Raw genomic sequence first — 13,288 nt, 5'->3', positions numbered from 1 at the left:
GAATTACACTAAAATGACATAAACAAGGAAACAGAGATCAGAAAAAGAATGTAGCTTGTTCAAGTAAAGTATAAGCAATGTAGATTAGTTGTATTGTGAAGAAAGTGGGATCGGGCAAAAAAGGTTGACAGCCGATCCGATGTATGAGGCTGGTGATGGAGTGGCAGAAACACGTTCCTTCGGAGTGGGCAGGTAGGAACTTGGTTGGACAGTGCATTCGTGCACGACAGAAAGCTTGCGGTCACGTGACGCACTTCAACCAATCCGGGAGCGTACTACATGTTTGGGAGGGGCTATGCACGACAGACAAATAATCCCTGGTGGGCAGTGTGGAACTGTTGTTCCTACCTGTAAAAGGAGGTCATAGACCTGAGAGGACCGGCCACCAGAGGTCGCAAACGGGTTTTGATTCCTTACACGTACCCGGCCGCACCAGGGTCGCAAACGGGTACCCGTACCCGTACCCGGCCGTATCTGTATCCTACCCGTACCCGGCCGGGTACGGGTAGGGTACGGGTATCGGGTACCTGATTGCGACCTCTGGGATGAAGCCATGTTGCAGGCGCGGGTGGGTTGATTCTAGGAACTTGAATTGTGAGAAGAGACAAGACGTTGGGAAATGAGTGACAAACAGTTACTCACCAGTGACTCACGGTCTACCCGTACCCGTACCCGGCCGCACCAGGGTCGCAAACGGCTACCCGTACCCGTACCCGGCCAGGTATGGGTAGCCGGGTATCGGGTAGGGTACGGGTATCGGGTACCTGATTGCGACCTCTGGGATGAAGCCATGTTGCAGGTGCGGGTGGGTTGATTCTAGGAACTTGAATTGTGAGAAGAGACAAGACGTTGGGAAATGAGTGACAAACAGTTACTCACCAGTGACTCATGGTCTACCCGTAACCGTACCCGGCCGCACCAGGGTCGCAAACGGCTACCCGTACCCGGCCGGGTACGGGTAGCCGGGTATCGGGTAGGGTACGGGTATCGGGTACCCGGTTGCGACCTCTGGCAGCCACTGCAGTGATAAAGCGACGATACGAGCTCGAGTGCAGGACGGAGATGGATTGATAAACCCCTCCCCTCCCTCCCCCCTTAACTGGTACTTAAGAGCTTACATCTTGAATCCCTCCCCACTTGATGCAGCAAATCTGGCTGTGACGGTCCCACCTGATGACGGAGACTTGTGTTGCCTCCGAAACGTCGTGATTTTTATTGTTTTATTTTTATTAATTTTAATTTCATTTTTTACCTACGTGACTTTACCGAAATAACTAAGAGTATGAATCCTTGCAGTCACGAAAGCTTCAAATCTAGAATGGATTGTGGCATCGCAGCTCTGTGAGGGATAACTCTGGTCAACACACTTTTTTTGGCATAAGGTATTCCAACGGTTTTGAGGTAATTTTGGGGTGCTGATTCCAAATCTGGCATCAGTTTTTGGGTATCACATCAGGTTTTTGAGATATCAAATATTGCATTTTCAATAAAAACTCCAGAAGAAAAATATTAAATGAATGTGGATATCTACATAAAATGATATTATAAACACACTATCCTAAAAATACAGCACCACATTTTAACACTAAAGCAGTCACTGACTCGCAACAACTTGCAATCATAAGTGACAGAGTTAATTTCGGGTAAAATCAATGAAAATGGGGTATGCCGATAGCATAAAAATGAGATGTGATAGAGCAAATCTGAGATCAGATTTGGAATCAGCACCCTGAAATTAGTCTAAAACAGCTGCAAAAGTCCAGGCCAGATTTTTTTTTGTTGACCAGTGTAATGACAATGTGCTGAGCTGTGCCTTTATCGAGCAGTGGATAGATAGCTAGTTGATAATGATGTGCAAGGTAGCTTAAAGGCGTTACATTTTCAGCAGCAACTGTGACTGGGATTCTCTTACAGAAAACACTTAGTGAGATCATAGTGATGTGGCAGATGGCACAGCACACAATCGAGGATATGCCATCAGGGCTGCTTACTGCTGTGTTGGTGATATACATGTTTGATTAGAGTGGTCGAATTTATGGTTCAGATGGCACCGATTCAAGTTGCATAATGAACACAGTTGTATGGCACTGGGAGGGTGTTTTCCCAGATATTAACAAATAAATATCAAGATCCCTTTTATATATTTTGTAAAAGCGCATTGAAACATTGAAAAGTCTCTCAAAATCTGAGAACTGAAACCATTTATATTTGGAAACGTTTTGGATTCGTACGGTAGTAAGAACAGCATAAGAGGAAATGGGCTGGGATTACAGTAAGCAAGATGGGTGATGAACCAGAGGTGATGACAAAATTACGGGGTTTTCTAGTTGGATTGAGTTAATCTCCGAAACAAGTTGGTCCTTAGAAACAAATATTAATCAACACAGTTCTGGTTATATTGTGCAATACAATGTGCAGTTTTATGAAATAATAAACAGATATGCATTTACATTTATGAATACTCCACTTTATTTTGAGTTAGGCCACATTAATTAACGATCAATTATTAGTGGCAATATTGTTGAGTAACAAAAATTTACATGTTAAGTTAACACATGCACATTGTTTATCACACATCATCATTGTGCCTGGGTAACAGCTATCAAAGCCAATGTTGATGTCAGCTTTCATTCCATTGGTTCACCATAATCAAATTAACTTTAGTGGTTGCCCTATGAATAGACTGGCCTCTGCCATGGGAATAAAGAATATCCATGGCTAGCTTAGGTCTGCAAATGGAAATTCATTTTGTTTACGAACAATCACATTTCCCACCAAATATGAAGAAAAAGCCAAACATTGTAACGTTTCGAAAAGACAGCAGATTAATTGTAACAGAATCACACATCTTCATAGGTGCGGTCACACAGAGAAGGGGTTAATGGTGCCGAGTGGCATGCACTGACCGTGGCATTGGTGTGCGTGTGTACGTAGCCGTGGTGCTGCTGCTGCGTGCCACCCCTGTAAGACCCCGTGCCCGTCGCACCCCAGGAGGTCTCCATACCGTGCCTGGGGCCAGCCAGTGTCCGCCCTCCACGCACAGTGCCTCCTGGCTGTGTACACACAGGCCAACGCAAATAGACATTCGTACGCCACGGGGAATTAATTAGACCCCACTTTTATACCAAAATAAAATTAGCCAACACAGCTATTCCAGAGTGATAACTGTGAGTTGCTTATACATTTTATTTTTTTCTTTAACAGTGTTACCACATTGTGATGGTTATCACCCTGGATCTACAATCCAGAGGTCGCAAGTTCGATTCAATTTCCCAGTGCGGCAGTTTAAATAATGGTGCAAGTTTATATTTTACAAAAGACCTGCCTCTGTCCACTCAGCAGTAGCACGGGAAGACCAGTCAGGAATCAGCAAGTGGACTAGTAAAGTGTGGGCACGTCCACCACTCCCGAGGCATCTAATAAGTATGTGAGAGTAGGCCAAATACCATCCCGCCACACAGTTATGACTGTATTAACAAATGAGAGCACTTTGTCAAATTCGAGCTGGCTCATTTTGTTTCACGAGCCAGCTTAGATATATACAAATTAAAATAAGTTCGCTTTTCAATGTGCATAATTAGTTGCAGCCTTGTTTCTATGAGGCCGTTTTGACAGTATAAAGATGATGGGGGAAAAATGATAGGCTTTACCCTTTCTGGCAACAGTATAGGAATTAAGATGTTGAAACACAAACGAGACAACTGTTACAAGGCATCCAGCGTGCGTAAACACCACACACACTTGTGGTAAAACATGCATAGATCGGCCACTGCATCGCGTGCTTTTAGATGCCCTTCAGCTGGCCGTCTCGAGTGCTCCTACTGATATTAGGAAGCCAGTGGAGCTATGCAATTTTAAAACATCTAAATTGACCAACTTATTTCTTTAGAACTGCTTTTTGTCTTTAGTTTGCTGTCCTTCTACATCACCTCCTATGAGCACGGTTGGCTACGTATGGTGCGAAATAAGTTCAACATACTAACAAATATGGTTTGATAATGTATGCATTTTTTTCAGTTTTATTAGTTTGTTTAAATATTTGTTTATTATACACTTAGCATTTATTGCTACATCCATGTGAAAACTGCAGAGGAAGGGGAAACAGGCTTATTGTTCTCGTGCTGAAAAGAAAACTGGAATATTCTACAACACAGCACCACTCAGGCCTGTGTTAGGTCACGGACTTGTTGGGCTCAAATGTGAGAGCGTTGAGCTTTTAAGCTTCCAATACCAATCACATAATCATCAACACAGGTTAATGCAGCACTCATCATCAGTAGAGTATAGATTAGCAACCATTTGTTGATATTTTGTACTTGGCAAATTCTGCTGGAGGCCAGCTGTCAAAACACGCAGCGTAACACTCCGTCAAATGGTAACGTGAGCACAGTCTGTAGGCTTGTAAAATAAATAAATATGAACTATTTGTCTACAGGATCTACATCTCGTTGACGTGTAAGAAATGTAAAAGTGCAAAACAGGCTGCAAAGCATTGTGGAATCATCTCCAGACGCCAGCATATCTCACGACTCGATGTTGATCTGGAATGTTTGCCACGTAAAATCATACATTGCTGACATAACCTTTTCAAGTAATTTGAACCCACCGTATACAATAACCCCTTCTTTGAGTATTAGCTCATTGTATAAGTTAACTCTCTGTGTGTACATTTGTCGATAATTATCAATCCAAGGGACGAATCACAACTGTCATCACGATTTTTTCTTGTTAAAATAAAACTCAATGCAGGAAAGTCCAACTAAATAAAACAAATACTGTACTTGTTTTTCCATTCAGCATGTACATTGAATAATTATTTAATTGTGCATGCGCATACTTTATCAATTATAAGCATGACTTCATGTTTTCAATTAAATGACACATCGTCCTTGTCTGAAGGTCACCATCATGGAACAAATTGGAAGACTTGGGTGGCTAATGTGAATCTCACGACCTTCAGCAAGTGCAAATTTAACTGCCAATGGGAAATCAGAGGCAGAGGCATACTCGTTTTTAATCCAGCTTCAGTGGGTTATCAGCAAGCCACGCAAGTTTGTCAGGGCTACTGTGATGCCCATCACACAGTTCACCTGTGTAGCCGGGTGTGAGCTTACCTGGTAAAGAACCGCACTTAGAATTGTGCCCTCTGCTACACGTTGCTGTAATTGGTACGGAGAGCCACGTGCGTTTTTTTTCATTATAAGTGAAGTCAATGATGATTAGAAAATTGATCCCAAGCCTTGCGTGCACAGCAGGGCACGCCCCGCTGTGTGTAGACTTTTGGGAGTAGAGAGCGCACCAATTTTAGATTTGGGGTGGACGACGTGCCGAGGGACTGAGCCGAGGTGTTGCGTAACGTGGAGGTTGACGAGGGTCTGTCTGGTCATGAATTTCAGATGATGCAAATGCCCCTTGGAAGAACACTTTGAAATAAACCTTTGCCGTTTCACGAACCTCTTGTGCGCTCATTGTTCGTGGCGTCGCCCACGTCTCATGAGGACAAAACACAACGCAGAACATCTACTCATCGTCACCGAAACTTTATTATTTTTGTTGTTGTCTATTTAGCCGACCTGTCCCCCCCTTTGTTTTGATTCACGGGAGGAGAGGGGGGGGAAGGGCGGACCGGCTACGCCTGCAAATCTGTACAAAGCAGTGACCCGCCAAAAGATACACGACGAACGCGCACAGTGCCAGAGCTGCCGAGTCACAGCACATCTTGCCCAACTCCACACCGCTCAGCTGTAGCTATTACCACGTGGTAATTGAAACTGTATGCTTGTAAAAAGATAATGGTATGATTTTTCTCCAAGACAGTTAAACCGTGTCACAATTTCGATTATATGTTCATGTTTTCATCACAATGCTGTGAATATTATTTTCGGGATCCCTCATCAGTAATGGAATGTCAGCTGGCCTTTGACATATCGCCCTGTATGGCCTGGGCAATACCCATAAAGTCGTTTTTGCATAACACAACGATCGTAACTTTTAGAGACAATAAATGAATTTAATTAAACATGACCTACATAATGTGGTAAATATCCATAAAAATTCACCAAACAGGAAAACGGAGGGTCTTTTATGAAGCAAGAATTATATTACAATATACTTACTGCTGTGCACTTTCGCTTGATGTGGGATGGGATTTTGCTGGCATAATACACTAAAGCACTCAGTTTTGCTTTCTTTATGTAATAAATATCGTGGGCACATTTTAATTTCACCGAATACATTAATTTTGTATACAACGCAGAGACGGTTTCAATCAATGAGATTTCCCCAGCAGTAAAGTGCACAACTGCCACTATACAATAATGATTAATCCTGCATTTAATTAGTCAAGAAAGAATACCAATCGTAGCGCCATAAATGGCAATTATGGTCATAAGGTTGGGTACGCTACATAAGATGCCCATGTAGCGTGCCCAAATCAATTCTGCATCTGCATACAGCAAAGGCACATCCTATTGAAATGGAGCCAGCCAGCTTCGCAGCTGTGAGCATTTATTAGTTGCTACTCTATAAAAAAAAATACTGTACAAAGCAAATGCAATTACACTAAATGAGCAGAGAGGAAACTAATTACTTATATAGCTAAAAGGCTTTCTCATAAGTATTCAGTTTCTGCTCTTTGATTGTGATTCAAATAACTTGTTACACTGAGCAAGTAGCTCAATAGGTATTGACTGGTGGATAATGCAGACCAGCCAAGGTTACACGAGTATAGAGGCAGGCAGTAAATGTAAAGCGTTAAAAAGGTGCCAAGAAAAGTTACTAAATTAGCATTTTCTGCCAAAGGGTTTAACAAAAATAATGAACCGTTACATTTTTTTTTACACAGCCTTTCATGTCACGAATGTGTCACTGCATCGTACATTAGAGTCTCCTACCCAGAGTACTTGTGATTTGTATATCTTACAATATAAAGTAGTTGCTTCTGGCAATAAAATAGTTTGTAAGCATAAATATTGCATACTATAGATTTAGTGATTCGTTATGGTGTCTAGGTTAAATCATCGGTCATGATCCATCTACTGCTGGATAAAAGATGGCTTGGCAATAGATTGAACACACTCTGTAATTGGGAAAAGGATGAGAAAAATCGAAGAACAAAAATGATGGAAGACGTCATAGCAAACATGAGGGCAATAAAGCAGCAACAATTGTAGACAATTAGCAATAAAAAAAATGGTCGTAGCCATTTTGGGAAAAATATGGAACCATAAATTATGATAGAGACAAAATTGGAAATTCACAATTTTATGCTCGTCCTTACGGAGAAACATGGAATCGTTGCACGTGACAAGAGATATAATCTTGAAATTTGTATAGAAATGTGACACTTTTTTGTTATTGTAAAAAAGAAAATCTACAAATATCCCAGGAATAAAATCATTTTTCAAATTAAAAGAAGGAAGTTCCAATGTAAAACTTGAAGTAAACACGCGGCCCTTCACAGTATAAAACAATGGAAAGTTCCTGGACTGGATGGTATAACTTTGGCCATCAAAGGTGTGACATGAGTTTGAGCCAGAATTTGGGGATGTATTTATAAAATATGTATAAGTAAATAAAATAAATTCCTCAATCATATAATGACGCCTCAAACGTTTATCTGTAAAAAAAAAAGTTGATGGAAGTGATTTGAAGAATTACGGAACTATTCGCCTATAAATCAGTTTCTAATAAACACATTTATTAGAAACTGTTTGTGGTCATTGGGAGCAATAATGTAAAATTGAGAGGCCAAAAAAACTACTTGAGCAAGCCGAGTTTAGGAAAGGTTCCTGTACCATGGATCACGCACAGTACTATTAATCAGATTTTACAAAAGACAAATTATGTAAATTATCATTATGCCTTGCCTTGAGAAGGTATTGATTCAGTGTACATCCAGGCTTTCACAGACGCCCAAATAAAATATTCAGGAATCACAATAATAATTTATAATAATAAATGGAACAGCTGCAATGAGATTACATAAAGAAAACAACAAATCACATATTAGAGATGGGATCAGACAAGAAGACATGCTTTTGCCTATATCATGCACAGTGACAGTTTTTTGTAAATAAAATTGCACAGTAGTTAACAAATAAAAATGGATAACTGTAAATACTTAACATGTCATCCATGTCAGATGTATTGATGGCATTAAAATAACCAATGGAAGTCAGGTGCAGAAAATTAAATAACGGATTGAGAAAAGCTGCAAAGTTGGGCTCATATTAGCAAAACAAGTTAAGTGATGTTTAAAAAAATATATTTTTTGTTATTCAAATGCCACAAAGATAAACGTAATGCGATGTTTATCTGGCTTAGATCTATGACTTACGATAAATACAATCATAAAATGTACAGTGTTGTTGTTAACTAGTACGCCCAACGACAGCAAAGTTATTTTTTGAAAGGGAATGTTCCTTTTCCACCTACAAATGTTTGTTTTTTCTTCCAATTTTGGGCATTCCATCCTGTCCATGTAAAAACCTACATTTTTTATCTGCTGTTTTGTACTGTACTGAAATTCTGAGAACGATAAACTCATTTGCATAACAGTTTTAACTTAGACTTAATCTGTAATAAAGAAAAAAGTATTGCAGCCATCAATATCGGAATTTCACACTGAATTACAGGACATTACACAATTACATTTGGAGCGATTTGCAGTATGGTGGAGTTTAAGCATTTTAGTTTCGGTTATTTAAAAAAAAACTATTACAAAATGCAGTATTGCAGTATGATGCCTAAAAATATATGAATAATCACAATTAGGGTGATTCCTTTAAGGCAACATATAGTTTCAATTATTGTATATACAGTATTAGAATGGCATTTAAATTAATTTGCAAAACTTGTAAAACGCACATATTTAGGTTATACTTGTAATGTGACAAAAATGCGAATGTATGTTTGGTATGCAAATTTATTTATATTTACAACATTTAGTCATGGAATTGATAAAGACTAGTAGAAGAGTCGACAGCATGCTGGATTCACAATTCGGATTGCAAATCAATATACACGCGAAACTGTATTTACTCTATCAAGCTGTGATGCAGGTCTGAAATCCAGTGCTTTGGAGGCAAAGGTTGGTAGATCGCATGAATTTTTTTGAGTGACAATGCCAAAACTGCTGGGCTGTCAGGTGGTCAGGAGGTGTTGGTACAAAAGTGGGTTCATGGACCCATGTGTGAACCTTTGAGTTATACCCAAGTATAATAATAATAATAAACTCCGTTTTATCAAGCGCCTTTCAAATTGTAATCTCAAAGTGCCGTATATCAGAGGTAAAACTATTTTAAAATGAAACACTGATACACCAGTAAAACCCCAATCATAATACAATAAAACCAAAGATAAGACAAAAATAGAAACATGGGCAACTGATAATAGGTGGAACCCAGCCAAGCTATTTAAAAAACTGATTTAAAATGTCACAATCTCGATAAAATCCAATCAACCAGCAAGGAAAGCCATTGAATAAAACATATTTTATAACACTTAGACTTTCGCGACCAATATTATCCTTAAGAGGTTTTTGGGTTAGATCGCGTAAATATAAATGTGCTAACGGCGGGTTTAACGACACATTTATATTTACGCAATCTAACCCAAAAACCTCTATTATGAATACAAATATTTTTTAAGCTTTATTTAAAAGTCCTGAAGTGAATGGAAATAGTGTTCCAGAGACTTGGCGCACAGCGGCAAAAGAGCATAGTCCCCTCGTGTACAACGCCTCTTGGAGACTAGGATAGTATGTATGATTTAGAAAACGTTTTTTGGTTTGGCCATGTTTGTTTGTTGTAGTACGGAGTTAGAATGATGGCTTTAATCTAAGATGTCTTGTGGTGGTTGTTGTTGTTTGACTTGCATCCCACTGGGATTTTTGCACAGCGTTGGTGTACGGTGCTTTTTTTTCTGGAAGACTTTGCTGTTTTTTCCTGGATTTTTCTGTTTGCACAAAGTCACTTTAAGATGTTTTCTTGTTCATGCTTTTGTTTTTTGTTTGTTGCGGTTGCACCCGATTCAAGAGCCGACAGGCTCACAGGGCTATACCAAATAAATAAAACTGAAACTGTTTAATTACTCTGGGTACTCCAGGCTTCCTCCCACAGGAGAAAAATACTCACGAAAGGAATTTGTCAAACATCCCAATGCAAGACTCTCTTGCATTAAAGAGTATTAAAACTTATTGAGACTTTCTTGGGTAAATAAAATCACTTTTTTTTTACACTTCACAAAATTGTATCTTAAAACTATTTATGTTCTCATTCAAATCTAAAAGAATTGCGCGACACATCATTGAGCAACACATGTCCTATCCCAATTGATCGCGGTCAGATTGGATTGTGTGGGATTGGATAAGGGCCCAATCTGAACTGCATCATTCGGTCCAAAGAGACTCAATAACTATATACACACTTAATATGAGAAGATATTACAAGAGAAAACCCATAAATCTGATATTATTAACTTTATGACTGCTGACAATTTAACGGTGCAAAATACATGCACATTTTTGGTGATGTCTCTTGTTTGAAAATGTTATTTGTGACATAAACAATTTCGTGTTTTTGTAACCTTTTCACTGAATGTAGTAATGTGTGAAAATGTTACATTTTCCCATAAAAAAATTCCTCCACCAGAAAAAAATAATCGAAGTCATTATTCTTGCCATTCAGAAATGTTTAGGACTTAATCTCTGGGTTTACAACGTGACAAATTAGACAGATTTGTTGTAATTGCATGTGTAAACCGAATGTTTGTTTTCCAGGTATATAAATATGAATTATATTTTTAAAATGTCAGCAGATCAGAAAGGGCTGCATGACTGTAATAGTGTACAGTATATCTGGAAATTTCACAGGGACATACAGTACATATAAAGGGCATTATTGGCACCAGCTTAGAGCACAAAAAAACAACGTTTTGCTGGTCACATTTTTATTGCTTTGAAAAATGAATGTTTTGCATGCCCCAAGATGCCTCAAACTTCAGCGGAATCTAAACTTTAGATGCCAAGGCAAGGGGCAGATACGTGTCTCTGATTTATGGTCAACGCTGCCTCCAATAATTAATTCTCTACGAGCTGTCTGGTGAGAATATAGTGGAGCTGACTGTTAAAGGCTTTATTACTACAAATACCAACATCAGCACTAAACGGACTGAACTCTTTAATAGGTAAGACAGAGTTCTTTGCTTATCCAGCGGTGGATTGTTTACAGCTAATGATGATGTAAACCCAGTTAACATAGAATATTGGGTCACCACTGGTCCAACGTTGGTTCACAACACATGCCAACATTGACCCAATGTTGACATGTTTACTGTGAAGGTTCTGGAATATATGTGTTGTTGTTGCATTAGGTGGAATGGCCATGTGTACATGGAATAAGAATACCTCGTTTTAGACTTAGTGTTCCAATTTGTTTGCATGTGTGGCAGTTGTGTAGAATTAAATGATTCACACGCTTTCTTATGTATGTAGTAAGACACAAAAGAACACGTTATGTAAACAGCCACAGACAGGTGTGTTCACATATGCACGTATCATATTCAAAACCTGAACGATATTTCCTGAAAGCGATCAGTTGGAAAGGACTCAATGTAAAACAAATTCTTAAAAATGTGACTGTGGCAGACAACTCAATGTTATGTATGTTGAATTTAGTTTGCACCATATGTAGCCAACCATGCAAATCATTTTCAAACCTGAGCAATGAGCATATTGTAAGTAATATAAAATGCAATTTCATGCAGCCTCCATTTCAGAGTTTGCTAGGGCCCCCTGAACCTTACACCCAGGGATAATAATTACTGTTAGAAATGGCCTACTAGGTTCCTGGCTATTAAGTGCTTAGATCACATCACATTGTATGCTATGCTTCAATGTGGTTTTGGTCTTTGATAACCACAATATCAGCAGCACATGGTCAGCAATGGGGGTTGACAAATTACATGGATATATAATTGCATTTGAGACTGAGAATTAAATATTGGCTTGAGGAGGTCCTAGGATGATTTGTTTTGTAGTAGTGATACCTGACGAAGCCACAGTCATTGAAGGGGAGGGTTTTTTCTGGTTATGGAGGATGTCCAACATATGGAGAATGATTTAGCAAATAGATAATTACGAATGTGTAATCAGCCAGTCAGTTTATTTGGGGTAAGGCTCACTGAGCTAAGAAGCCCTTTTTAATGATGACCTGGCCAAAGTGGTGAGCACGTTACATTGAAAGGGAAGGTTTCCAGGGGTTGCATCGTACAGTACTATAGCACGAAAATGTTATAAACATTATCTATGAAAAATAGCAAGAATTAATAACCAACCATAAATATGTAAAATGGAAAAGTATTCATCAATACAAAATAACATTATACATGACACTAGTGAGAGGAACTCACATATGGCATTTACACATTTTAATCAAATTTACAGGTCATACATTTAATTAATACTTAACTGATAACTGTTGGCAATTCAATATTTACAACTTAATAACACTTCAATATTTCGATTTAAAGCTTTCGTGACTGCAGGGATTCATCTTCTTGGTTATTTCGGTAAAGTCACGTAGAATGGACCTGTTCTCCACCTGAGGACGGCTGCTTGCGTTGTGGCCGAAACGTCGTGAGAATTATTTTATTGTTTTATTTTTATTATTTTATTATTTCCATTCTACGTGACTTTACCGAAAGAACCAAGAAGATCTATTTAGTTCTGTTGTAAAACAAGTCTCAAATAAGATAATTGTTTTTTTACCCTTCTATCTGGCAACAAAACTGACACCTTTTTTACAAGGAGTCATGTTTGCAGACCACAATACCTGCAGTCATAATGCAAACAAAAAACATAACTATGATAATGTATGCACTGTCCTTGAAGTTGATTGGTCCACACCCGAGACAGCTTTCCTTAGAGCCTAGTCTCACATGGGTTGGACCAGATGACGCCAAAAGGCGCACAAGTCTCAAATAAATGTGAGAAATGGGTTCACCGAATTTCATGCAACAGATAAGTGCCGCGTGTGCATGCAGCTTTAGAATGTCTAGTCCACATACACGCATTGTCTTTGACTGAGCAACGCTAATTAATTAGTACGCGAACAGTGTTGCGGTTTGAGGTTCAACATTTTGGAGTTATATTTATTCATTTATTTTGGTTGGCTTTCTGGCTTGCCTTGAATTTCACTTTACAGTCCAGCTTTGAGAGATTTCTTGGTTTTAAAATTTTCTAATTTCCATACTATATATGATTTAAAAAAACATCCGAGCAGCATGC

At 39.0% G+C, this 13,288-nt stretch overlaps 1 protein-coding gene across 2 annotated transcripts in view; it reads right to left on the bottom strand.

The window, feature by feature from the left end:
- The window catches only part of LOC144728829 (RNA-binding motif, single-stranded-interacting protein 3-like), a 148,964-nt gene that overhangs the window by 114,671 nt on the left and 21,005 nt on the right, over positions 1 to 13,288 (bottom strand). For both annotated transcript variants that reach the window (XM_078608516.1, XM_078608525.1), the window contains one exon: positions 2,907 to 3,053. In XM_078608516.1, the coding sequence (XP_078464642.1) occupies positions 2,907 to 3,053 (147 nt within the window). The remainder of the gene's footprint in view (positions 1 to 2,906; positions 3,054 to 13,288) is intronic.

This window comes from Lampetra planeri, chromosome 2 (genome assembly GCF_965212315.1).
Source record: "Lampetra planeri chromosome 2, kcLamPlan1.2.h2, whole genome shotgun sequence".
Taxonomy (NCBI): domain Eukaryota; kingdom Metazoa; phylum Chordata; class Hyperoartia; order Petromyzontiformes; family Petromyzontidae; genus Lampetra; species Lampetra planeri.
This window is presented reverse-complemented; position numbering and strand designations above follow the sequence as displayed.